Here is a 23,121-nt window from a genome sequence, read left to right as displayed (position 1 = left end):
TGGAAGTGAGCCAGTCTAGCCCCAGACTCCAAAAAATCACTAGTGTATTGGTGGTCGGGGGCATCATCCACCGCCAGGGATTGTTGAGGCGGGGAAATTCTCTCCCATCCCTGGGTGGCCTGATATGTGAGGTGGAGTCCAGGACCCGACCTGCCACCTAGTCACAGACAAGTGGTGTGGGCCAGTGGTGGCCTAGCGGTTAAAGAAGCGGCCCCGTAATCAGAAGGTTGCCGGTTCAAAGCACCGTCCCCACACACTGCTCCCCGGGCGACTGTCATGGCTGCCCACTGCTCACTCAGGGTGATGGGTTAAATGCAGAGGACAAATTTCACCGTGTGCACCGTGCGCTGTGCTGCTGTGTATCACAAGTGACAACCACTTCACTTTAACAGACACAAGCATACGATCCCACCCTCATGCACCAAAAATAAATCCACCCCAGACACAGGAGACAGTGACCCTTCACCCTGGGGTGGAGGCAAGAAGACCACCCATTCCCTGCAGCAGCAAGGAAGCCCACCAGCTGGCGAACAGAGGTTGAGGGTGCGAGAAGACCCCCTGCCTGACTGATAGATCCTCCTCCTGTTTAGCAATTGGACGAGAGACTGATTCATCTGTTTCCTGTTGTCCTGGGCGAATCGCAGCTGTTTTGTGGTGCTGATATTTTCATACCTCCTATGTCAGCGGTGGCCCACAGTCAGAGGCTGACCTGATGACAGTGGCCATTAAAGCTCTGCAGTAAAGAGCATGAGTGCTTATATGGGGTGGTGAGATTTCTAGTCATTAAACTAAGTGAGAGGAGAAATAGGAAAATCGTGATGGCGGATTAGGATTCTCATAGCGTAGTGCATTATGATGCAAAGTCAATAGAGACTTATCTCCCAAAGTCAAGACCTCATGAATATTTATAGGAAGCAGTCGTCTCAGAGCTCGGATATTATTCAATGTCATTAGCATTTAAAAGCAGTTCACATAAAAGAACACTGTTAAACGGCCTCAAGAACACAGAGTAAACGTAGACACAGTGGGAGGTGTCATCATGGTCAGTGTCAATTAGCCCTTTTTTCAATTGACTGACAATTTCCACAAGTGTCTATTTATTATTTCGGGCCTAATTTGAGATTTTCAATCTCCAGTTCATTGCACAATGCACAGCCACTTTGAGCATCTAGTTGTAGTTTTTATAGTCTCCAAAGGTATTTAAGTTTAGTCTAATTTCAGTGCAATTTTTAAAAATCATATTATGTGTAATCTTTTATATATATTAAAATCACACCATGCGGGGTCTGTGTGAACCAGCATTTTAGTTGACAATAAACCGCTCTTGAATATGGTGGATATGAATGCAGTAAAAATATACGCATAATTTACAATATTTTGATCGTTAAATAAGATGAAAAACCCTCAAAGCATTTTATTGGGTAAAGCTGCCTGATTCTGAACTCGCAAAAAAGTTGACATTGGTAGCCTGTAGATTCAATATTGCCTCCTTGTGGTCTCCGGAAACTATTACTTCATGTACCGTAACTGTTTCCTGAATTAACATTCTTCAGAATAGCTTCCATAGTGAAGGTAGCGTGAAATAATATTTTTTTGGAAAGTGATTTTTTGTTTTTTTTCTCTCATAGCCACATGTGCATGGCCACCCCTGATTGTTCTGTTTTGTTCTCCTCCACAGACAGGCAAGTCTGAACGAGAAGGCTGAGAAGTACTATTTTCACGCAGCAGCGCTTAGACCAGATGTGAGTACCTGCCTAAAAAAATGACCCCCATTACCCATCACCCCAGCGTTCGCCATCAATGGCTGACATTGTACAAAGGAACACGCCTGTAAGGTAACCATTTAAAAACCCTGAAAAAAAAAAAAAAGCCCCTCTGCCCAACATCAGGCGGACACTTCAAAGCCCTGAATGTGGCTTGTTATTCTAGATGTTATAGTAGCGACGCCATTGCGTAATAAAAAGGGGTCAGAGGTCAGGGTCATTTGTCACTTAATGGCCTACCCCTTAGGTGAACAGTCCGGCTTTCGGTGGCTTTGTTGTTAATAGCTTTCACTGGCGGAATAATGCCACGCTAGTCCCTGAGCCACTGAGACAAACCTGTTCAGTCTCGTAATGGCAGAGCCTCATTAAAATGATCCTCAAAGGAGCCGAGAGCTGCCCAAGTGTTACAATCCAAATGCAACAACACTCATGAGTCTCAAGAATTCTGTGCTATTGGTTTTATCCTTTTTTTTTTTTTTTTTTAAGAACACTCTTTTTCACCTCAGCCTCCCACACTTTCACCTCAACCCCCGCAATTATTCAGCGAGATGCGTGGACGGGCCTGTTTAAACATTTCAGTTGAACACCCACCCCATTCGTCCTCTGGAAGGCACGTCCACCGCTTGACATTTAACAACGGGCGTCTGGACGTCACCGGCGCGCTAACCCAGAAGGGCTGGGGTCATGAAAAATTCAGCGGATGGCAAACATGAAGACGGAGACGATTCGAAGCAAGTGGCCACCGGGCGATTCCGCTGGAAGGTCACAAGGAATGCTTGTTTTAGCAGGGAGTAGAAATTGATCGGGCAGTCTTGAACTCTGCCCTCAGCTCTCGGGATGAACATCTTGTGTTTGCTTTTATAGTCTTTTAGTGGTTTTAATTTTAGAAACGAATTCGGTTTTGGGTATTTGATGGTTTTCTTGATTGACAGATTTGACAGAATGAAGGCAAACAGGATTTTTGTTTCATTGACGTTGTAGCCCTTTCATCAGAAGGCCAGTAGATTATACTTGACAGCGAGAAGGTGCAGTGCAGAGCAACGTGGCCTCACGTCCGAAGGTTGTGAGTTCGAATCCAGGCTCGGACCTTGTGTGGACGGAGTTTCCTCCAGGTTCTCTGGTTTCCTTCTGCTGTCCAAAGGCCCGTACACTAGATGAATTGGCTACCCTAAAATGATGTGAGTGAATTGTGTGTGTGTCAATGTTCTGTCACATGGGGACAGATGTTCCTTTATTTAAAGGTTTTCAGATGTGTTTCTTGTGTAGAAAGGTTAGTGTTCGTTATTATAATGTAATCCTCGCTGAGCCTGTTTACCTTTAAGGTGGATCCAGGCGTCATGATACTCTACACTTACAGCAAAAGTTGAGATATGGCAAATCCCTGGACAGAAGAGACGCTTGACTTAAAATCCATTTTGAAACGTGACCCGCTACTGGAAGGTTGGAGTCAGCCGTGATAATTTAATGGCAATTTAATGCTTAACTCGGCTTATAGAAAAAGTTAACAAAGACTTGACTTTAATCCGTGACAAAAGCCTGGCAGACGAGAGACTTCCTGCTAGAGACTCGGATGAACTGCTGCCATGTGCTGGGAGGAGACAAAAGAAGTCCTTTAGTTTTCTTCTCCCTCTCAAACACGAACTGGTTGGAATTTTCTGGTCAAAGGTCAAGGCCACTGTGACCTCACGTTCTTGTGAACATCACAAGATGTGAGGCCAAGATGTGAGGCCTTGTCAAATTTGGCACGCGCACTCACTATGACGACAGGATGAACTGATTAGAGTGTTGGTGGTTTAAGGTCAAAGGTCTTCATTGTGGATGGATGCTTACATGTTAGTTTGATGATGGAATCAGTGATACCAAAAATACGCTTTGCAATAAACCTCTTATTTTTCTGAATTTGTAAAATCTCCCTAAAGAATCATGCAACTCTAAAGCCATGAGAGAAATTGCCACTGAATACATTTTCTTTTTGTTGTTTGCCTCAACGGCTGTTTTATTGAAGCCATATACTGACGTTGACATCTGTGGTGTCACACTTAAGCACTTTTGACTCCTCGGGGGCGACAAACCTTTCCGCAGTGGCAGAGTGGCACGTTAAGCCGAGGCGACGTAAATAAATGGGGATTTATGAGAGGCGGTGAAGTGATAATTAGGTACAATTGCTCAGAGCCCGCAGATGCATGAGCTCAGCAGCAATTATCCGCCATTCCTCTCAGCAAGAGCAATACATTTAGCGAGCTCTCAGTTTTGTCTATGTGTGTGTTGGAGACAGTGCTGTGGGCCATGGAACGATTGCTTCACAGTGGTTTAGCAAAAAAAAAATGTAACAAATACAAAAGAACGTTTGATGATAGAATGTGTTAAAAATAGAACGTTCAAGTTGTTCAGATCATATTGTCTGGGCACAGCGTGCACATTTACCCATTTGAACATACATTCAACATAGAGTATTTATTATTGATCAGATTATTTTGGTCAACATAAAAAAACATCAAAATCAAGAAAAGAAATTATAAAATAATAAAGATATATATCACACTGAATGCTTGAGACCTGTTCTTTGAAACATTACAATCAGTAGTTACAGGGTCAGTCCCCATGGAGACACTCGGGGTGTCTCAGGGACACGATGGTAGTAAGTGGGGTTTGAACCTGGGTCTTTCGGTTCATAGGCGAGTGTGTTACCCACTAGGCCACCACCACTCTAGGTGGTACATTGCGTGTACAGCACCTTACAGAGCCTTAGAATATTTTTCCTGTTATTCTGGCTGCTGACCCCTGTTCTCTCCTTGTTTCTTTCCATTTTTCGCTCAGTACCCTGCAGCTCTGATGAATCTCGGTGCAATTCTCCACCTGAATGGGAAGCTGCAGGAGGCTGAGGCCAAATACCTTCGCGCCCTGCAACTCCGCCCCGACGACCTCATTACCCAGTCCAACCTGCGCAAGCTCTGGAACATCATGGAGAGGCAGGGCTTACGTCCGGCAGCTTCCTGACCTTCCGGACCATCATACATGCCCAGCGGTCTTCGCCCAGTACTGTGGAGTCGGACCAGCCCTAACCATGAGGTGCTGTTAATTGGTGGCTGTAGTTACAGTCTCCACAGAGGTCCAATGTCAGCACAGAAAAATGCATGCTGACCTACCAGAGAGGGATTGAAAGAGATTTCTGGAATAAACAGACGAAACCTCTGGGAACGTTCACCATTTTTTTTTTTGTATGCCATAGCACTTAACCTGGACGAGGGCCATCGATGCTGTATATACTTGTTGTACATAAGCCCAGTGACAGGCGGTTCTGTGGATTATATCTGTCCTGTGGTACAGTCTGTGCCAAAGCTGTGCATCCAGTCCTTCCAGTCTGGAAAAATGCGTCACATTTTCAGTGTACTATGAACTCGAACATAATTTATTAGTTTATGTTTTGTGAAAATGACAACACTGTGACACTTTTTTTAATTTTATTTTCTATACGTGCATGTACCTCCCCACCCTCGACCCCTCGCATTCACTTAAAATAAAAAAAAACATTTTAACTCAGGGAAGGCAGGAGATGAAGTTCAGTCAATTCTCCCTGTCAGCAGATTCACAGAGCTTCAAAAACAAAGAGGTTTATTCAGATGTTGTGTTAACTGCGTTCAGTGAAGGTGTGGTTGGACCTTGCTTAGAACTTTGGATTTTTAAATGACATTAGACCTTTCAAAATCTTTTTAGTTCTTTCCTAAAATAAAGTGATGTGCATTCCTCCGTTGTGTTGCTGTCTTGGCTGTGTTTGCGGTTCCTTTGAGAGGGAGTCTAATTAAATTTTTTTTTTTAAATAAAAAATATTGAAAAATACAACATTTAAAACAAAACATTAAATGAACATTTGTATGAATATTAATACATATCATGCTTATTACACTAATATAACAACATTTATCTAAAAATACAACAAAAATATTTTAAAAACATAGGGAATTATGGTGGTTCAACACATTTATTCACATACCTGACACTACATTTACATTTACATGTGTCACGACTACGGACTTACGGGGGAAGGAAGCGCAGAGGTCTGACATACTGGGGAGGGGTTTTTATTCTACAACAAATAAACAATAAACTCAAAGAAACAATGGCGCGGTGGCCGAAAACAGTTTAACGTAAATAAAGAACTTAAACAAACCCGTAGGCGTGTGGCGATTGCCAGAACTCAAAACGCATGAAACAAAACTAGGTCAAGTTCGTGCAGCGAGTTCACGAAAATGCCAGCGACCCCGAACGGGCGGAAACTTCCGGCATTTATGGGGCGTCAGGATTGAGTTCCGGTGTGGAGCCCAGCTGCAGGCAATCCTGACAGAGCCCCCCCTCCAAGGGCTACGTCCTCGGAGCCCCAACAGTACCATCAGTGGAGGCGGCGGGGCGGACGGCGGCAACCACAGGGCTCCTGCCCTGCTGTATCCTCCCCTTGGAGGACCCGGTCCCTCGGGCTGGCTCCCCGGCGTGGTCAGGCGTGGCGGCCCCGGTCCCTCGGGCTGGCTCCCCGGCGTGGTCAGGCGTGGCGGCCCCGGTCCCTCGGGCTGGCTCCCCGGCGTGGTCAGGCGTGGCGGCCCCGGTCCCTCGGGCTGGCTCCCCGGCGTGGTCAGGCGTGGCGGCCCCGGTCCCTCGGGCTGGCTCCCCGGCGTGGTCAGGCGTGGCGGCCCCGGTCCCTCGGGCTGGCTCCCCGGCGTGGTCATGCGTGGCGGCCCCCGGTTCCCTCGGGCCTGGCTCTCCCCGGCGTGGTCAGGCGTGGCGGCCCCTGTCCCTCGGGTCTGGCTCCCCGGCGTGGTCAGGCGTGGCGGCCCCGGTCCCTCGGGCTGGCTCCCCGGCGTGGTCAGGCGTGGCGGCCCCGGTGCCGTCGGGCTGGCTCCCCGTCGTGGCAGGCCGTGGCGGCCCCGGTGCCCTCGGGCTGGCGCCCCGGCGTGGTCAGGTGTGGCGGCCCCGGACCCTCGCCTGGCTCCCCGGCGTGGTCCCGCTTGGCGGCCCCGGACCCTCGGCCTGGCTCCCCGGCGTGGTCCCGCTTGGCGGCCCCGGACCCTCGGCCTGGCTCCCCGGCGTGGTCCCCGCCTGGCGGCCCCGGACCCTCGGCCTGGCTCCCCCGGCGTGGTCCCGCATGGCGGCCCCGGACCCTCGGCCTGGCTCCCCGGCGTGGTCCCGCATGGCGGCCCCGGACCCTCGGCCTGGCTCCCTGGCGTGGTCCCGCATGGCGGCCCCCGGACTCCCGTACCTGCACACAATAATCAGGGCCGATCCATCTGGGTACGTGTGGGCCCTGTCTCCACATGTCCCCTCTGACACGTCTTGTGTCACCCCCTGCACCGCGCAGGGAGATTGTCCCAGAGCCTCCGGCGACTGTTCCAGGCACCCCAGGCTGGTGCCTTCTGGGACTATGCAGCCCCTCTCGCTGCACGGCCCTGGTGCCAAGGGGGGGGCATTGCCAGACCATCCGGCTAGCCCCTTCTGCGTCCGTTGGGACAAGCAGGCCCTCTTCCTGCCTGTCCCAGCTGGGTCCTCATGCCTACCCGGGGGCTCTATGGCGCTCCACCCCTCTGGAGGCAGACGCAGGCCCATGCCTGGCCCGCCCTCCTCACTGGCTACCGGAGGACCCAGCTCCATCGCTTCCCCACCTCCCCTCCCCTCAGGAGGAGTCCCCAACCCGAACTGCACCCCCCCAAAAAATTCTTTGGGGGAGCACCCCCCCCGGCTGGACTTAGGGGTACCTTGGGGCTTGTCCACCTCGCCTTGGACCAGCACATTCGGGTCAGGAACCTCCTCCCTGGGGTTCGGCTCCGCGGCTGGGTCGCCATCTGGTGGACACAAAGAGGGGAAGTGGGGGCGACATACGGACACATATGCCACACAGACACACACAGACAGAGACAGACAGAAGAGAGGGTCGTCTGGCTCCCTCTCTGGGCTCTCCGGGACCTCCTCAAGGGGCACAGCCAGGATCTCGGGAGGAGCGACCTTCTCGTCGCCCACCAGTGCTGGGTCTTCTTGCCCCGGATCCTGACTGGCACTGGATGTGGTGGAGGGGCAGAGTTCGATCCCTGGCTCAGGCCGATCAAACTCCGCCCTCAGTCTCTGTTGGAAGTCCCGAAAACTCCTGTCTGTCTCTCCCTGCTGCCAGAGGGTTGTGCTCCAGCCCCATGCTGATCCAGTCAGACACTTGAGGATGGTAGTGATCTCGTCTGTGTCTGCTGCCCCACTGAAGGGTCCCGGGACAATTGGGCTGTCCCACACGGGGCTGGGCACGTCGCTGGAGATGGTGGTAGGTGTGTGGCGTGGAGGGGGGTGGACGTCTTCTCCAGCAGGTGTGGACGCGGGTGCTGCGCTGCCATTTTGCTGGGGAACGTCCGGGCAGAGGGAAGGCGGGTCGGCGACTGGAGCCGGAATGGAGGATTCCCTGCGAGGCAGTCCCGGCAGCGCAGTTGCTGGCTGGCGACCTCCCGTCGCCCTCTTCCACCAGCTTTCCTCACACTGCTGGGAGGGACGTGGGTCTCCATGGACCTCGTGACGATCCTGGATGGGCGCGATGGGCGGAGCCATCCCGGCACCGACTGCCCAAACGGCGTCATCCTGGTCGTCGTCCGTGTCAACCTCGTACCCCCGGAAGTCACATGGGTCATCACGGACGCCGCGATGATCTCGGACGCGCACGCTGGGCGGAGCCATCCCGGCACCGACCGCCCACCGAAAATCCACGTCATCATCGCTTTCGTCATCCGTGTCCTCCCACCGGTGACTCCAAGGGTCGTCCACCCTGCGGACATCCTGGACCCATGGCGCGATAAGCTCCCATGGGCAGTACTCTGGCCATTCGGGCTGGAGGCTGCCCACCTCCTCGCTGGAGGAACGCCGCCGTTGTTGTTGCCGCTTCTCACCCCCCTGGAAGTGACGTGGGTCCCCACGGACCTTGCGACGATCGCAGACTGGTGCGATGGGCGGAGCCCAACTCTCGTCTCCCGTGCTCTCGTCGTCGTCCGTGTCGTCCCAGTCCACGGGGAGCCTGGCCAGCAGAGCGCAGAGTTCTTGGCTCGACATGCCGAAGATCGTGGGGGTCGCATCTTCTGCGCTCGCTGCCCACGTCACTTCCTCGCTGCTGCCGACGCCAACGTCCTCGCTCCGCCCACTCACCCGGCGACGTTGTCGCTTCCGGGTTTCGCGGAGTTTCCCGGGGGTGACGTCATCACGCGGCGCCGCGTACCACGGCTTCTCGGGGAGAAAACGCTCCACCAGAACGGGCGGCGCGTCTCTCCCCTGGCGTCCGCGTTCGCCGCGCCGGGCTGCGTCCTTCGCGGCGTTTCTTCTCCTCTGCTTTCCACCTCTGCGCTTTTGGGTGGGTCGCTGGCATTCTGTCACGACTACGGACTTACGGGGGAAGGAAGCGCAGAGGTCTGACATACTGGGGAGGGGTTTTTATTCTACAACAAATAAACAATAAACTCAAAGAAACAATGGCGCGGTGGCCGAAAACAGTTTAACGTAAATAAAGAACTTAAACAAACCCGTAGGCGTGTGGCGATTGCCAGAACTCAAAACGCATGAAACAAAACTAGGTCAAGTTCGTGCAGCGAGTTCACGAAAATGCCAGCGACCCCGAACGGGCGGAAACTTCCGGCATTTATGGGGCGTCAGGATTGAGTTCCGGTGTGGAGCCCAGCTGCAGGCAATCCTGACAACATGGTCATTTATTGTGAAGAGAATTAATCATGGAAACCGGCAGAAGAGTGCGGATAACTGAGGTCTTTGTCACATTTGTTTAAGTAAAAGTGTTTGAGTGTTTTAAAAGTGTTGACAGTGTTTAGGTGTTTTAATTAGGGCTGTCACTCGATTTCAAATGTTGCTATAATATTTAAGAGAAAGTTAAGTGATTGTTATTGTGAAACACTGCGAAATGTGTCCTCTGCATTTAACCCATCACCCTTGGTGAGCAGTGGGCAGCCATGACAGGCGCCTGGGGAGCAGTTTGTGGGGACGGTGCTTTGCTCAGTGGCACCTTGGCGGATCAGGATTCAAACTGGCAACCTTCTGATTACGGGGCCGCTTCCTTAACCGCTAGGTCACCATTGAGTTGGCCTACAGAGAAAAGTGTGGGACGAGGCGTAGCAGGACTCTTGCAAGTACGCGCTTTGAATGGGGTTGACGTCATGCATCTCAAAAATGTTTTAAGCTTATAGCAAGCGCCAGTCAATCAAATCCATTTAACCTGGTTTTGAAGGCGTTGGCCTTTCAGTCAGGTGGTTATTGGTTGCCGCTCCTGTGCTCCCTGCACTACATTAATTCCCATGCTCAAGCACTGACACAAAACTTTCATGTAAGTGTACACAAAGCTAACAATGTTCATTTTTTTATTTTTCAATTAATGACCGTAACTAACATGCTTGTTTTGGCCGGCCTAGTTTTAGTGAATTGGCCTTGTGAGATGCCTGCACTGCTTTCATAGAATTGCATCAGGTCCACCGAGACCGAACCTGTCACCCTGCCGCGGTGTGTGTGATTAAGTTTGGTATAGAGTTTTCTCAGCATGACACCTGCAGCTCAGACGATGAAATAAACTCAGTGAAATGTGTAGTAAGGCGCTGAATAAAACAGCAGATCTGTAAATGTTTTATGAGCCTGTTGTAAACATAAAAAGAGCGTTTCAACAGATCCAAAAAAAAAGAAAGATCAAACTAGTTCTCCAACTCTGGAGCTCACACACATGCGCACACACACACACACACACACACTCAACCTGCCAAACAAAGAGCTGAGATGAATGAATGGGGGAGAACACACTGCAGGATTGTGGGTAGATAACGTTCCCGATCACAGGGCTTCTTCGGCCTCTACATGTTGTCAAGAAGGTACAGAACAGGTCCGCAGGGTGCAGCGCTCAGGAACGGGCTTCGAATGTTAACGATTAAATCGACGGGGGTTTCATTTGTAGGGCCATATGCACGCTTGATTCATTCATCATTTTTGAATACTCAGCTTTTGCCCTTCCAAGGAGAGGAATTTTCTAATGTATTCAAATATCCTTTCAAAGAGGAAGCGCCACAAATAGAACAATTGTCCAGAAAACACACACACACACACCTCTGAAAGCCAAATCTCATCAGAATTGCATGAAGGTGTCCCCTGTGGAGCGGAAACAGATCGTTCTGATCTCACCATCGTTTCGCCAGCGGTCAGGATGCTCCGTCTTATTCCAGTGAGGAAGTGCTTTGAAGGTGGACTCTTCCTCCTCAGCTTATAGTTGACCCTGACATCCAGTCGAAAAACGAATGTCCTTGTTCTGCAACGGCTACTAAAAAGACCGAAGCTTTCAACAGAGACCCCGGCCCGGTCTGGAATCCGAACATGTGACAAAAATCCTCCATATTCTGAACAGTCACCAAGGTTCACACAGAAGATGCTCGAGTCAAGTCTAGTCAACAAGTGAGGAAATAACCTTCTTTTTTAGGATATTGGATTATTTTTGTATAAATAATTACTTGCAAACGTGCTATTATACATTATTTTATAAATAAGTGTTACATTTACAGAAATTAAGCGATTTGTTTTTACAAATGGATACTAAATCAATCTACAGTAAATACTATATATAGTACACATTTATCAGGCATCATTGACAGTTTTAAGATGGTTTAATGTTCTAAAGTAGTGCTAATGATAATGTAGTGTAAATTCTTCATAGTTGAATTCACATAAAATAGGCCAATGTTATATTATCACTGCACAGTGATAATATACTGAATATAATTTTAATGAATGAAGTGACTATCATCATGACTACTTTAGAGTATTAAATAAGCTTAAAAATACTTCAATTTTAGAACGGTCTGAAGTCATAAATGTGCAACAGTCGAGTTTGAAGCCCCCATGTGTGGATCACAGACACTCCCAATGTTCACCACGCTCTCGAGGTTCTTGTTCCATGCATCCATATCCCAGGCCCTACTGCAGAACCACCACGGTTTGAGGCGCTTGCAGCTTTCTGTGTTTGTTTGCAGGTTCAGAGGACCCTAATGTGCACGATATTTGTTTATTCCTTGTGAAATGCGAGACGTGGTTTTGTTTACTGGCAGCGCTAACAGTAAACGGTAGAAAGACGTTAGTGGGGACGCAGGCCGGCCCTGAGAGTGTAAATAGCACCGGGTGGTTTTTGGGGCGTCAGCCATTGTGGAGAAATGACTTTTGTGCAGGAGAGCCCAGTGGAAGCTCCATATGGATCGATCCATCTCTCTCAAAGCGCCCAGCGAAGGGGGCACGACTGGAACATTCCAGACGTGACTCTGCAATGATCGAGGGGGTCATCTTGAAAGGATAGTGACCCTCGCACCACATGGATCATGCTTACCTAATTTAAGAACCCAAGCAATGTCTCGGGCCCTTCAGACTCCCACACGAGCTCTTCATAAAGAAATAAACAGTTTTTGGTAAGAGGTCGTTCTCAGAAATCCGCGCTTTTTTGATGCACTGCCTCGGCATGAGTGTGTGTGCGTGCGTGAGTGTGTGCACTGGGTCTGGTGCTGATTACTCCAAGATGGATGAGTTGACGATTGGCTCCATGGCTCAGACACAAATATGCAACAGGGGCCACGCCGAGGCCTGAGCCAAATATTTATCATGGGCCGTAATTCTGCAACTCTGCCCCCGTGCGTGACGGCGGCCTTTGCAATACCGCTGTTTACGCGCTAAATAAACAGCAAGGTCGTCCCGAAGCGGAGACAGGCCGGGGAGCGTCACGGAGACAAACAGAAGCCGAGGTCTCTTCTGCTGTCAACAAGTGGCTGCATTGGAGCGATAATCCACGTACAGTAGGTCAGGGCAGATGCCCTCGGCCTCGCCATGAGTTTCGCTGAAAATGAAGCGACGAATGTAGACTTATCCGCAGAGGGTGTGAAAGTTCCAGAAGCAGCTCTAATGACTCCAATGCATGTAGAAAGAGAAGATCTGACCTGTACAAGTTCATCAGTCTGCATATAAACCTTCTCTATTGTAAAAGCAGAAGCAGAAAATTAATAAAAATTAATATTACACCGGCCAGGTAATGGGTACATTTTCCCAGTTGCACTCAAATGTAGTCCTCTGTTACCAGTGGAACCTGGGACGCCCATCCCAGTCTTAACCGCTCATGAAGAATAGAAGCGCTGGAACCCCTTGCACTTTAAAAAATATATACAGTACTGTGCAAAATACATCAATGCAGTGAAAAACAGAACAGCGGTTTATCAAAGCTGCAAGCAATTTTGTGTTTCGACACCGTACATTCAAAAGTTGATTTACCTGAACCGTTTATTGCAGATTTCCTTATTTTCATCAGACAATGACATTATGTGTGTATAGAAAGAGACTCTGATCTCTTATTGTTCTTTGAGCAGCAATGCAAAATATTTCATTCATTATAGATCATTCATTTCGTTTCTGTAATCAAATGAAATTATCATTACTTTCACTTTCAAATATTATTTCACTCCACTTTCACCACAAAATTATTATTTGTATTTAACAATACACTCAACCACAATTTCAGAGTTACTATTGGGAAGATAATAATCAATTCGTCTCCCTGCTGCCTAAAACTCTTGTGACCAGTTCTTGAAGTGGTGGGATGCCAAAGCATGAAAAACACACCTAAAATGTCTTTGTAAAATAATTTTTAAAAAGCAGCATATGGTTTATTTGTTTGAGGAAAATAAAAAATCCAAGGGTCCAGGGGCCAGAACATCTGGCCTGCTGTGGATATTTACCTCATCCGTTCTGTTTTATTAATCTTATTCATGTTGAATGCAACTGGGAGAGAACTCTTTGCAAAGAGCTGGGCGTCTAATTCTCCGGTGACAGGATTTGGTGCAGCGACTGTCCTGGTCTTCTCGTTTCTGTAGTTTAGGGCGCCATCTGCAGGCTATGAAATGTTTATGCACCGAGTTCAATCACATTTACGAAGAGAACATACTTGCCTTGGATCACTTCTGATTCTGAGCAAGATTAGATGATGCTCAACACGTTCAAATTCTAACCCTAGGGATTTTCAAGCACCAGTAAAATTAAAAGAACATGTCAGTTGAGATCAAGAAAAAATTGAAAATCCCAAAATAATACATAACAGAAAAATGTCTGGCAATACAAGAATTATCACAAGTAGCAAAAATTTCATAAATAAAAAAAAAAATCATAAATATTCAATTAAGTACTTGGGATATATCTGTGTGTGGTCAAAGATGACAAAGATGAGCGGACAGAAAGCATCATCCACACAGCTGTCATAGTTTTCCTGGGGCTTGTTGAAAGTTGAGAGTCCCGTTGTGTACCTCCCAACCAACACGCTAGCAACAAACATGACTTTAGAATGGGATGGGTTGCACCTTTTATCATCAATTAATGGCTCGTTGGAGCATTTGCTGTACATATCTGCAAGGCCAGGGTGTTTTGCAAAGTATGCACCTGAGGAAAGAATGAATGAAACATTAATAACATAATATGGCCTGTATGTGATTAGCAAATAATTCACCTTTTCCATAAACGTGGCCTTGGTTTGAACCGTACAGCCTGTGGTCAAAGTTATATGTGCAGATGGAGTTTACGTTGGATTTTTTGGTGCCATGGAACAAGAGCTGCTCCTCAATGTGAGAACATCCTATTATCCTTTTCATCTGTTCTCTTTTCCTGTGAAAGAATTAAAAGACAGTAGCCTATTAGATTAGACACTTACCTATGAAACAGTGGGGTGGTAGTAGCCTAGTGGGTAACACACTCGCCTATGAGCCAGAAGACCCAGGTTCAAATCCCACTTACTACCATTGTGTCCCTGAGCAAGGCACTTAACCGTAAATTTGGGGGACTGTCCCTGTAACTATTGATTGTAAGGTGCTCTGGATAAGGGTGTCTGATAGAAAATGCCATAAATGTAAATGATAACAGGTTCCAGGAAAGTGTTCCAGTCAACATTGTCACCTTTAAATTCTCCAGATCAAAATCTGATCACCTATCCAATATGATCACCTATCCATGGGATATGTTGGGAAAAAAATTACTTAGCGGTCAATTCACAACCAAGTGAAGATCGAAATTAGCTTCTTTGCTAGAGTCCTAGAGGTGTCCCTGGAATTGCGTAGAATTTGCATGAATGGCACCAGTATTCAGTGATTATTGAATAGTCCCCATCAGAAATTTTGTAGCCACTGGATCAAATATGGATGCAATGGCAAATGGACTGCATCTGTCCCCACTGATGTCCCTTTAGCATTTAAAGCCTTGGTGATGGGCCTAAGAGTGTCACCACTTGTCTGTGAACCAGTGCCATTGTTTTCATCATCATTACATTAAACTATGGAACATCTAAGCACCTTGCTGAGGCAAATTATTAGATAAAAGTGATCAAATTGTATAAATATATTTTTTTATTTTATATAGGAAAAACCGACATTTACAGAATAAAATTAATGAAACTATCTGTTTAAAAACCACACACACACACACACAGTTTCCAATGCTGTTTGATGTGAAGAAAAAATGTCTACTTACTGACAATAAAATCCCCAGAGGTCCATGTTCTGTATTCTGTAGAAGGACATTTGACGGTCCTCTAAAGGCCCTTTAAAGTAACTCTTCACTGTCAGATACTCCGTAGTATTTTTACCCACAGCGAATAGCTATAAAAACATAAAAAGGTGCTTTATACTCTATAATATTTTTAATAGGCAGTGAAATCGTTCTGTAGCTGTTTACCTGAAATGGACGTCTGGAATTCATTGGCTCCCATTCTGCCGGGATCCCATTCCCCACCCACTTGCATGTGCACCTGTGACATCATGTACAGTTTCACTTTCGATTCCTCCAAAATCTAAGTTTCACAGCACGTCAGGACAGAATACATGACAATAAATGAAAATTCTCACCTTGTCTCTGTCTCTGCTCTGAAGGATCGTTTAATGGGCATGTTGAGACCTGTTCTCAGGTCAGACAGGATCATTGCTGGAGAATAATTTTTTTAATTAATATTAATTCATGTGTTTATAAAAAACTACGAATCATAAATAAAACAACATTTTCTAAAATAAAGTGTAAGAAAGACTTCACCGGAGAAATTTATCCTGTACCATCTTCCATTGGACTGGGTTTCCACGTAACCCTGGGAGTTCCTTAAATAAAACTCTTCAACATCTTGGCACGTTATAGGAACCTCGGCAGAACTCTACAAACGGACACAAACAGCAGCTGGCTAGGTTCACACCCACTCTGGCACAGAAAATGGGACAGATGTGACAGGCGTGTACCTCAAACATGTGCCAAGCTCCAGTCTCTGACAAGTAGAACCAAATCCACGGGGTGTCCGATGTGTCCATGTCCTCCTCCTCTGTGGCATCTTGGCTGCCTACCGGCGAGAAACCGAACATCTTCTCCCACGCCATGATGTCTTCCAGATTGTCGTGTGGTACAAGTTTCTGTCTCAAATGGGAAAAAAAAAAAAGGCCACGCCCACACTGAAGACACTTAAAGTAAAACGCTGGTAAAATTAACAAGTAATAAATGCAAGTAGTTAGAAGTTCATGAGCAGTTTTATTTTTACACTAGTCGCAGTGTAAATTAAATCAGTACTTTACAGAACCGACGGCCTACAGCAGCCAGTCTACATGCAGATTAAAGATCAAGGTTACCAGGGGACAACAGTCCTGCGCTGTACAGTCCTACAGTTACATGACGAGAGGGTGACACCCATGTGTACCAATATAAAAAACATTTACACACACTCCATGCCATTTTAAGGCTTTATATTTTAAGAAAATACTGCAATGGTGCCTCAAGTTGCCAACAAGTGAATACAGACAGCACATCACTTGCAGCGACCACTTGAAGTCACTGGCTGACTTGAACAACAAAAAAACATAAAAAAAACAGATGAGTAGGTAGACCCGCCCCCCCCCTGCCCCAGTCACTATTTTGCAGCGTCTGCTTGCACGCAGGATGAGCGGAACTGGGTTCAAACCGAAGGCAAGCGTTGTCCACGTTTTCCTGGGAAAGCACTACACCCATTACAACACCCAAAGGGAACTTTTGCCAAAAGCAAGTGGGTTAAAGTGACTCTCTGTCATTACGACAGGCCTCTGCGCCCTCTCATGGAGAGGAAGGAACAGCTGTCTGAACAGTATACAACAAAAAAAAAAAAAAAGCATAACTCAAATCCCATTTACAGTTAAAAAAATGTAAATGACCGGGTAGCCAATGATAGTAATGCTGCGGACTGATTCACAATAACATAACCCAGTGGCACCGAGGTAGAGGTCTATGAGGTAGATGAACATAGCAAACAGACTTTCATTATATTCTTGACACTTAAAACCACATTAAAATGTGATCCGTTGATCCACTTTTACAGCGATGCTGTAGGATCTCTACTTCCGTTTTCTACTGATGGTGCTGCTGAAATGCAGGATGGTTCATGTGTATGATTTTACAGCATACACCATAAAAAAAAGCTATGCATGGAGAAAGATAGCTTGTTAGTTAGAAAAGAAAAAAGTATCAACTAGCCATCAGTGATTTCATTATTGTATTTGATTTGAAGTTGGCTTTTTTTTTGCACAGGTCAGTACTCTTGCGCCATGCACCATGACCTTAACCTGGATGTATTCATCGCTGCTGGTAACTCTGAATGTCCTCCTGGTGTGTCTTCTCAGTAGAAGTCTATGAGATACTCTGGGTATATCTGGTTGCAGTCAAATATGACAAAGATCTTTGGGTTGGTCAGGTCGTCCACGCAGCTGTCGAAGAAGTTGGTGAGGGTGCTGTCTTTGGACGGGGGCCTGCAGAGGAAGGGGAAGCCCATGGTGTATTCTCCCACCAACACTCGTGCCAGGAACATGGACCTGAAGGGTGGGGGATTCTGGAAGATGGGAGGGGCGAGGCCGTGATTCTTGAGCATTGAGTTGTGATTGGCCGTTGTTTGACAGAACTTGCTGGAATATTTGGCATCTCTGGCAAAGTAGCTTCCTGTAACCAAAAAAAGTCAAAGTCAAAGTCAAAGTCAGCTTTATTGTCAATTCTGCCACATGTACAGGACATGCAGAGAATTGAAATTACATTACTCTCAGACCCATACAAGTAACATTAAATACAAAACAGTAACATTGAATACAAAGGTATAAATACAATTTTAAAAAACACAATAAACAATTTTAAAAACACCATATACAAATAAGGGCACATGGTGGAGAGTGCAAAACCATGTAGTGCAACAGAGGTAAGTTTAAAGTGACAAGTGAGGTAAGATTAAGGTGACAAAGTGACAAGTGAGGTAGTTGGCAGACCAAAGCTGCACAGAGTGACTGGTGCATGGTCAGTTTGTGTGTGTTAGGGTTCAGCAAGTTTGTGGAGCAGAAGAGGGGAGTGGGGGCAGAGCCGGGAGGGAGTTGAGTTTCCTGACAGCCTGATGGGTGAACCAAAACATCTACATTCATTATGAGGACGGCAACAGATTGGAATGAACAAAGCAGAAAAATGAGGTGTACCTTTGCCATAAACGTTGCCGTGACTCCCTGTGAGCCGCCAGTCAAAGTTAAACGTGCATATGGACGGAACGTTGTGGTAGCCGGTGCCGTGAAACAGCATTTTCTCCTCGAGTTCCACGACTTTCTTAATCTTTCTCAATTGTGCCTTTTTCCTGCGGGAACAAAAAAGCAAAATCACACCCAATGGAACAGCAGGGCTGGTAATAATGACCACGCCCACCTGCAGAAGAACTCCCACAGGTCCAAGTTCTGAATTCTTTGGATGCATTTGATTGGGTTTCCCATTGACTTCTCATACAGTCTGGCAACCTCCTTGTATTCGAACGTGTCTCTGTTCAGAGGGATGAGCTGAAAGGCAGGGGTTTCGAACTCGTTTGCATGCGGTTGTGCAGCTCTATTAGAATGCAAGATGCGGTACGTGACACTCTGACGCAATTACCTGATAAGGCTCGTCCGTGTTAATGTTTTCCCAGTGACAGGGAACGGGGAGGGCGAGGTTATCGCAGACAAACCTGCGTTAAAAATAAATATATCAATCAACACACAAGTTAAGTTTCCGGTATATATTTCCCTTATGTGCTTCTAAACCCTCTATATACTCGTTGAGAAAGGAATTTTTAAAAATGGAGATGTTTATATGACAGGCTGCACAGCATGCACCCTGAAAGTAATCAACATTTGGTAATAAATTCGAAACTCTATGGAAAACAGACAGGCTTATCGACAGATATTTAACGTGGAGGACATGATTCGGTGACGCTCCGGGTCCAGGTCCACGGTATAAAGGTAGAAATCTTTTTTTTCTACCTGAAAGCAGTTGCTGACTGCAAGGCCCTCTTGACGGGTCGCTGTTTCCCTGTTGTCATATTGGTCTGAACCATGGCTGGAGGAAAGATAAAAGTGTGGCGTGATGCGGCACGTGGCTGACTGCGCTGTTCGGTTCCGCGCTGCTCGGTGACGAGCCTACCTGAAAAGTCAATTCTGTATGTATACTTGGCGGTATAGAAGTCCATCACTCCTTGTCGACTCTTGTGGAAATTTTGTTCTATCTGCTCGCTGGTCACGGAGCATCCAGAATTTGGCTCGGTCTGAAAGAAACCGGAATGCGGTTGAGATGTCCTGAAATATGATACATATAACACTACATTTCTATCCAAATGGGGACTTTAAGGTGCGATGTTAAGAAAATAGCTAAAATGACCAAAAGAATGAAAGAAGATACGTTTCATGAGTGTTGTTTAACAGGAATTACAGGTTTATTAGGAGTCCATGGGCTCATATGATGCCGAGGAACTCTTAATAGGATTTAACAGGTCTAATGCATCACATGTTCATTTCGGCATTTCCTTGCCTTGTGCGTCATTCTCGACGGGGTAACGGACTTAAAATAAAGGTAGAACTGCAACGTGAAAAAGTGAAAGTGAAGTGACTCTCTTTGTGATACACTGCAGCACAGCACACGGTGACACAACGAAATGTGTCCCCTGCTTTTAACCATCACCCTTGGTGAGCAGTGGGCAGCCGTGACAGGCGCCCGGGGAGCAGCGTGTGGGGACGGTGCTTTGCTCAGTGGCACCTCGGGCTTCGAACCGGCAACCGGCCGATTACGGGGCCGCTTCCTTAACCGCTAGGCCGACACCGCCCCCTGAATTAATTCAGCCAGAGACACGACAACGGGCAGGAGAGCGTAGCGCCCACCTCGAACATGTGCCACACCCCGCACTCAGCCAGGTAGAACCAGCACCAGCTTGTCTCCGACGTGTCCATGTCCTCCACGTCAGAGGTGTCCTCGTCTGCCGTTCGGGTCGCAAGCATGTTGTTGCCTTGCAAATAAGGAAGCACACACATCGGTGACATTAAAGTCATGGTCCATGCAAATTTGCCTAAAAACTACATTGTCCACATTGCAATACGCTATTCAGCACGGGAGAAAATTCCTATGAAATGCATCATTATTTGGTGCCAGAGAAATGGCATGGCCTTGTTGGTCAACAGAGTAAAAATTGTCGTGTAAAATTGTACCATCTGTCACCAATATGTCAGTGGCGTTTAGTACGCGCCACCGGCAACAACCTGCTTAAAACTGCACAAGGCATCCGCGTCATGCGCTGAAAGGCAGAACGAACGAAGCGAAACGGGCCGGAAAAGGCAAAGCGACAGAATCGCCACAGCAGCACAGTAACGGCACACGTTCGGCTCACGCAACGTGAACAGACGCCCTTGGTAGCTCGTCTTGGCTAATGTGTCAGAAGTTCGCAGCGGCCAACCGCACCTTGTTCGCAATTCGTCAGCGCCATAACGTCAGCGGCTGGCCGGGCCATTCCACCGTCCCGCGGAGTCCGAGTATTCATTCACAGCCTAAATTCGTTCGTTTAAAACGCATCTTTCCTCGCACTGTTTCTATAGTTACCGATTCCTCGTCCGCCCGGGCTCGCTTCCGTAAACGTCACGGAGTCGGACTGCCGGTGTCCCGTCGAATCGCCCCTCCTGGTCAAAATCTCCTACCCCGACGCGCACGAACGCGAATTATTGGGTAGGATGCCAGGACTGGTGTTGAATCGTTCGCGAACGGTTCGTTGAAAAGAACGAATCTTTTGAGTGAACGTACTGACCCGAATCACTTTCTCAAGTGGTTCGTTCGTTTCTCTGTTCAGCTGAGCAGCCGGCGCGCCTTAATGAACAAATCACTCGGTGAACTACACTCTCCTGACTCGTCTTTGTTCGCTGCTGTTTTGACAGATCCCGTCTCCAGATATACAAACCTAAAACGTGAGACTGGCAGTAGTGAGAAGAGAGTGAAACTCACCAGCTTTGGCAGGCACTAGGCAGGAGTGACGGAGGGAGAGAGGGGTTCAAGATTCAAGATTTGTACGTGCCATGTGCATAGTTACAGCAGTACAACAGGCAGTGAAATACATCCTGAACCGCTCTGTATTAACTGTGCATAGTTAAAGTATTATTCATAAAAATAAATAAAATAGGGGAACATACAATAGAATAAAAGAAGAACAAGGCTAGTAAAATAGTAAAAAAGTAAGCAAGCTATAATGCAAACTGATATTTATGTTCAAGGAGAACATAAGACACAGACTTCACTGGGTAGTAGCTATGGATTCTGCTTAAGTGCATTGTGCGTAGATTGTGCAGTGACCAGTGTAGCAGTAACAGGTTGCAGGGTCGGGATTAAATGAGCAACAACAGTGAACATTCAGCTTGTCGGGTGTGAGGCGTGATGGCATGTCCTGGTGTGTTGTATTCAAATGTGTCTCAGAGAGAATTAACTTTAAAAAGAAACTCTGCTTAATTGCCACCGCAACAACTCATGTACAGTAGGACACAGCATGCAAGTGTCCTAGTGTGTAAAACACACAATTTTCGAGGGAACAGTAAATGTTCAGTGTGGATCCTTCACTGAATGTACTGTGGGGGATCACTGCCAAGTAGACCAGGTAAATAGCACAGCATAGGACAGGACACTTAAAACAACATGATTTATAAACAATTTTTACAGTTTGATAAAAGAAGACAGACACCACACAACACTGTTCAGGAAGTCACAAGCTCTTCCCTCCAAGAACTGAATGATCTGGTGATTCAGTGAATTCTAAAAGATTACAATCTTTAGAATCGGTGATTCTAAAGATTCAAAATTCAAGATTAGTTTATTGTCAGTACAACAGTATACACAGTATGTCGTGTACTGAAATGATGTTTCACACAGACCCCCCATAGTGCAATCATAAAAGAAAAAAATATATGTATATACACACTAAACTAAACTACACTAACTAAACGTTAAATACTGTACAAATCTGTAGAGAAAGTGAAAGAGAAAACTAAATCTTTTGTTTGTTGGGTAATGACTTAAAAGCAGAGGACACTTTTTGTTGTGTCACCTTGTGCTGTGCTGCAGTGCATCGCAATGACAATCACTTCACTTTCACTTTTTCACTTTCGTTTGTGTGACGTCACGTATTTAACCCGAATCAATTTTTGTCCCCACTAGATGGCACTATTCGTTCAAAGTTTGCAAAAGACTTTCGCTCATTGGGGGTGGGTTTAGAACCGTTTTTTGAACAGAGAGCATCAACTGTCCGGGTGAAAAATATACCACTCAGTATGCATCTTCACTAAATGGACGCAAACTAATAATAATAAAAGTAATTTTTCATCTGTGAAAAAGAACAGCAAAAATAATGCGGAGAATCGGTAGATTAAAGTTTCCGAACCGCCCACTATATGGTTCCAAACAGACAAGTGGTTCGACTTTAAGCTGCTTATGTTGTCGTTGAGATGATAGTACTGGTTATTTGGTAGGGTTTTTTTAAACCCTAAAAAACAAAACATTTTTTCGCGTGGATTCAACACTTAAGAACAATATATTTGATAAGAAAAGATAATAATTAACTTAAGATGGATACAGGCTGTTTTTGTATTTGTCCTGATTTGTATATATTTGCACGTGGTGTGTGTGTGTGTGTGTGTGTGTGTGGTGGGCAGGATCTCAATTTCGTTGAACTATTGTACTAAGTATGATTGTGCAATGGCAATAAAACCTTTAAACTTAAACTTTAAACTAGTTTTAGGAATCATATATCACCCCAAGCTCATTGCGTTTAACCCCTTTGGTTGTAATGTTTGGCCGTAAACTAGTGATTTCTGCACATCTGCACACCTTGATAGCGAGTGTGCATATACAAGAGTCCTTTGGTGAAATTAACGTTGAACAATAGCTCAAAAAGGGACACTTTTGGAAGTCCCCATAAGTCACACGGCAATTCAGCCCCCTGCAGGCGGAATGTGGGCATTGCAGTCGGTTCGGCATCACTTCAGGTGGAACT

General features: G+C 46.6%; 3 protein-coding genes across 5 annotated transcripts in view; 1 reads left to right on the top strand and 2 right to left on the bottom strand.

The window, feature by feature from the left end:
• The window catches only part of LOC114765162 (protein O-mannosyl-transferase TMTC2-like), a 52,715-nt gene extending 47,208 nt beyond the window's left edge, over positions 1-5,507 (top strand). Inside the window, exons 11-12 of the mRNA XM_028955250.1 lie at positions 1,679-1,742; positions 4,581-5,507. Coding sequence (XP_028811083.1) covers positions 1,679-1,742; positions 4,581-4,760 — 244 coding nt within the window. The 3' untranslated portion in view covers positions 4,761-5,507. The remainder of the gene's footprint in view (positions 1-1,678; positions 1,743-4,580) is intronic.
• Positions 5,508-13,414: 7,907 nt separating this feature from the next.
• Positions 13,415-16,213, bottom strand: LOC114764487 (protein mono-ADP-ribosyltransferase PARP11-like). Its single transcript, XM_028954169.1, has 7 exons — positions 16,049-16,213; positions 15,852-15,966; positions 15,671-15,746; positions 15,501-15,573; positions 15,297-15,424; positions 14,284-14,438; positions 13,415-14,216 (listed from the first exon to the last, which is right to left on the bottom strand). Exons 1-7 carry the CDS (start codon positions 16,181-16,183, stop codon positions 13,945-13,947), a joined length of 954 nt encoding a protein of 317 aa, XP_028810002.1. The 5' UTR covers positions 16,184-16,213; the 3' UTR covers positions 13,415-13,944.
• A 1,129-nt stretch (positions 16,214-17,342) lies between these two features.
• LOC114764485 (protein mono-ADP-ribosyltransferase PARP11-like) lies at positions 17,343-20,842 on the bottom strand. 3 transcript variants are annotated; one of them, XM_028954167.1, is made up of 8 exons: positions 20,553-20,834; positions 19,979-20,103; positions 19,248-19,368; positions 19,088-19,163; positions 18,720-18,792; positions 18,501-18,628; positions 18,281-18,432; positions 17,343-17,762 (listed from the first exon to the last, which is right to left on the bottom strand). In XM_028954167.1, the coding sequence occupies exons 1-8, from the start codon at positions 20,629-20,631 to the stop codon at positions 17,446-17,448; spliced, it is 1,071 nt and encodes a 356-aa protein (XP_028810000.1). In that variant the 5' UTR covers positions 20,632-20,834; the 3' UTR covers positions 17,343-17,445. The 3 variants fall into 3 exon arrangements, with proteins under 3 accessions (XP_028810000.1, XP_028810001.1, XP_028809999.1); XM_028954168.1 differs by having other exon boundaries at positions 19,088-19,368; positions 20,691-20,842; XM_028954166.1 differs by having other exon boundaries at positions 19,088-19,368; positions 20,553-20,840.
• Positions 20,843-23,121: the final 2,279 nt, after the last annotated feature.

This window comes from Denticeps clupeoides, chromosome 15, assembly GCF_900700375.1.
Source record: "Denticeps clupeoides chromosome 15, fDenClu1.1, whole genome shotgun sequence".
Classification (NCBI taxonomy): Eukaryota; Metazoa; Chordata; class Actinopteri; order Clupeiformes; family Denticipitidae; genus Denticeps; species Denticeps clupeoides.
This window is presented reverse-complemented; position numbering and strand designations above follow the sequence as displayed.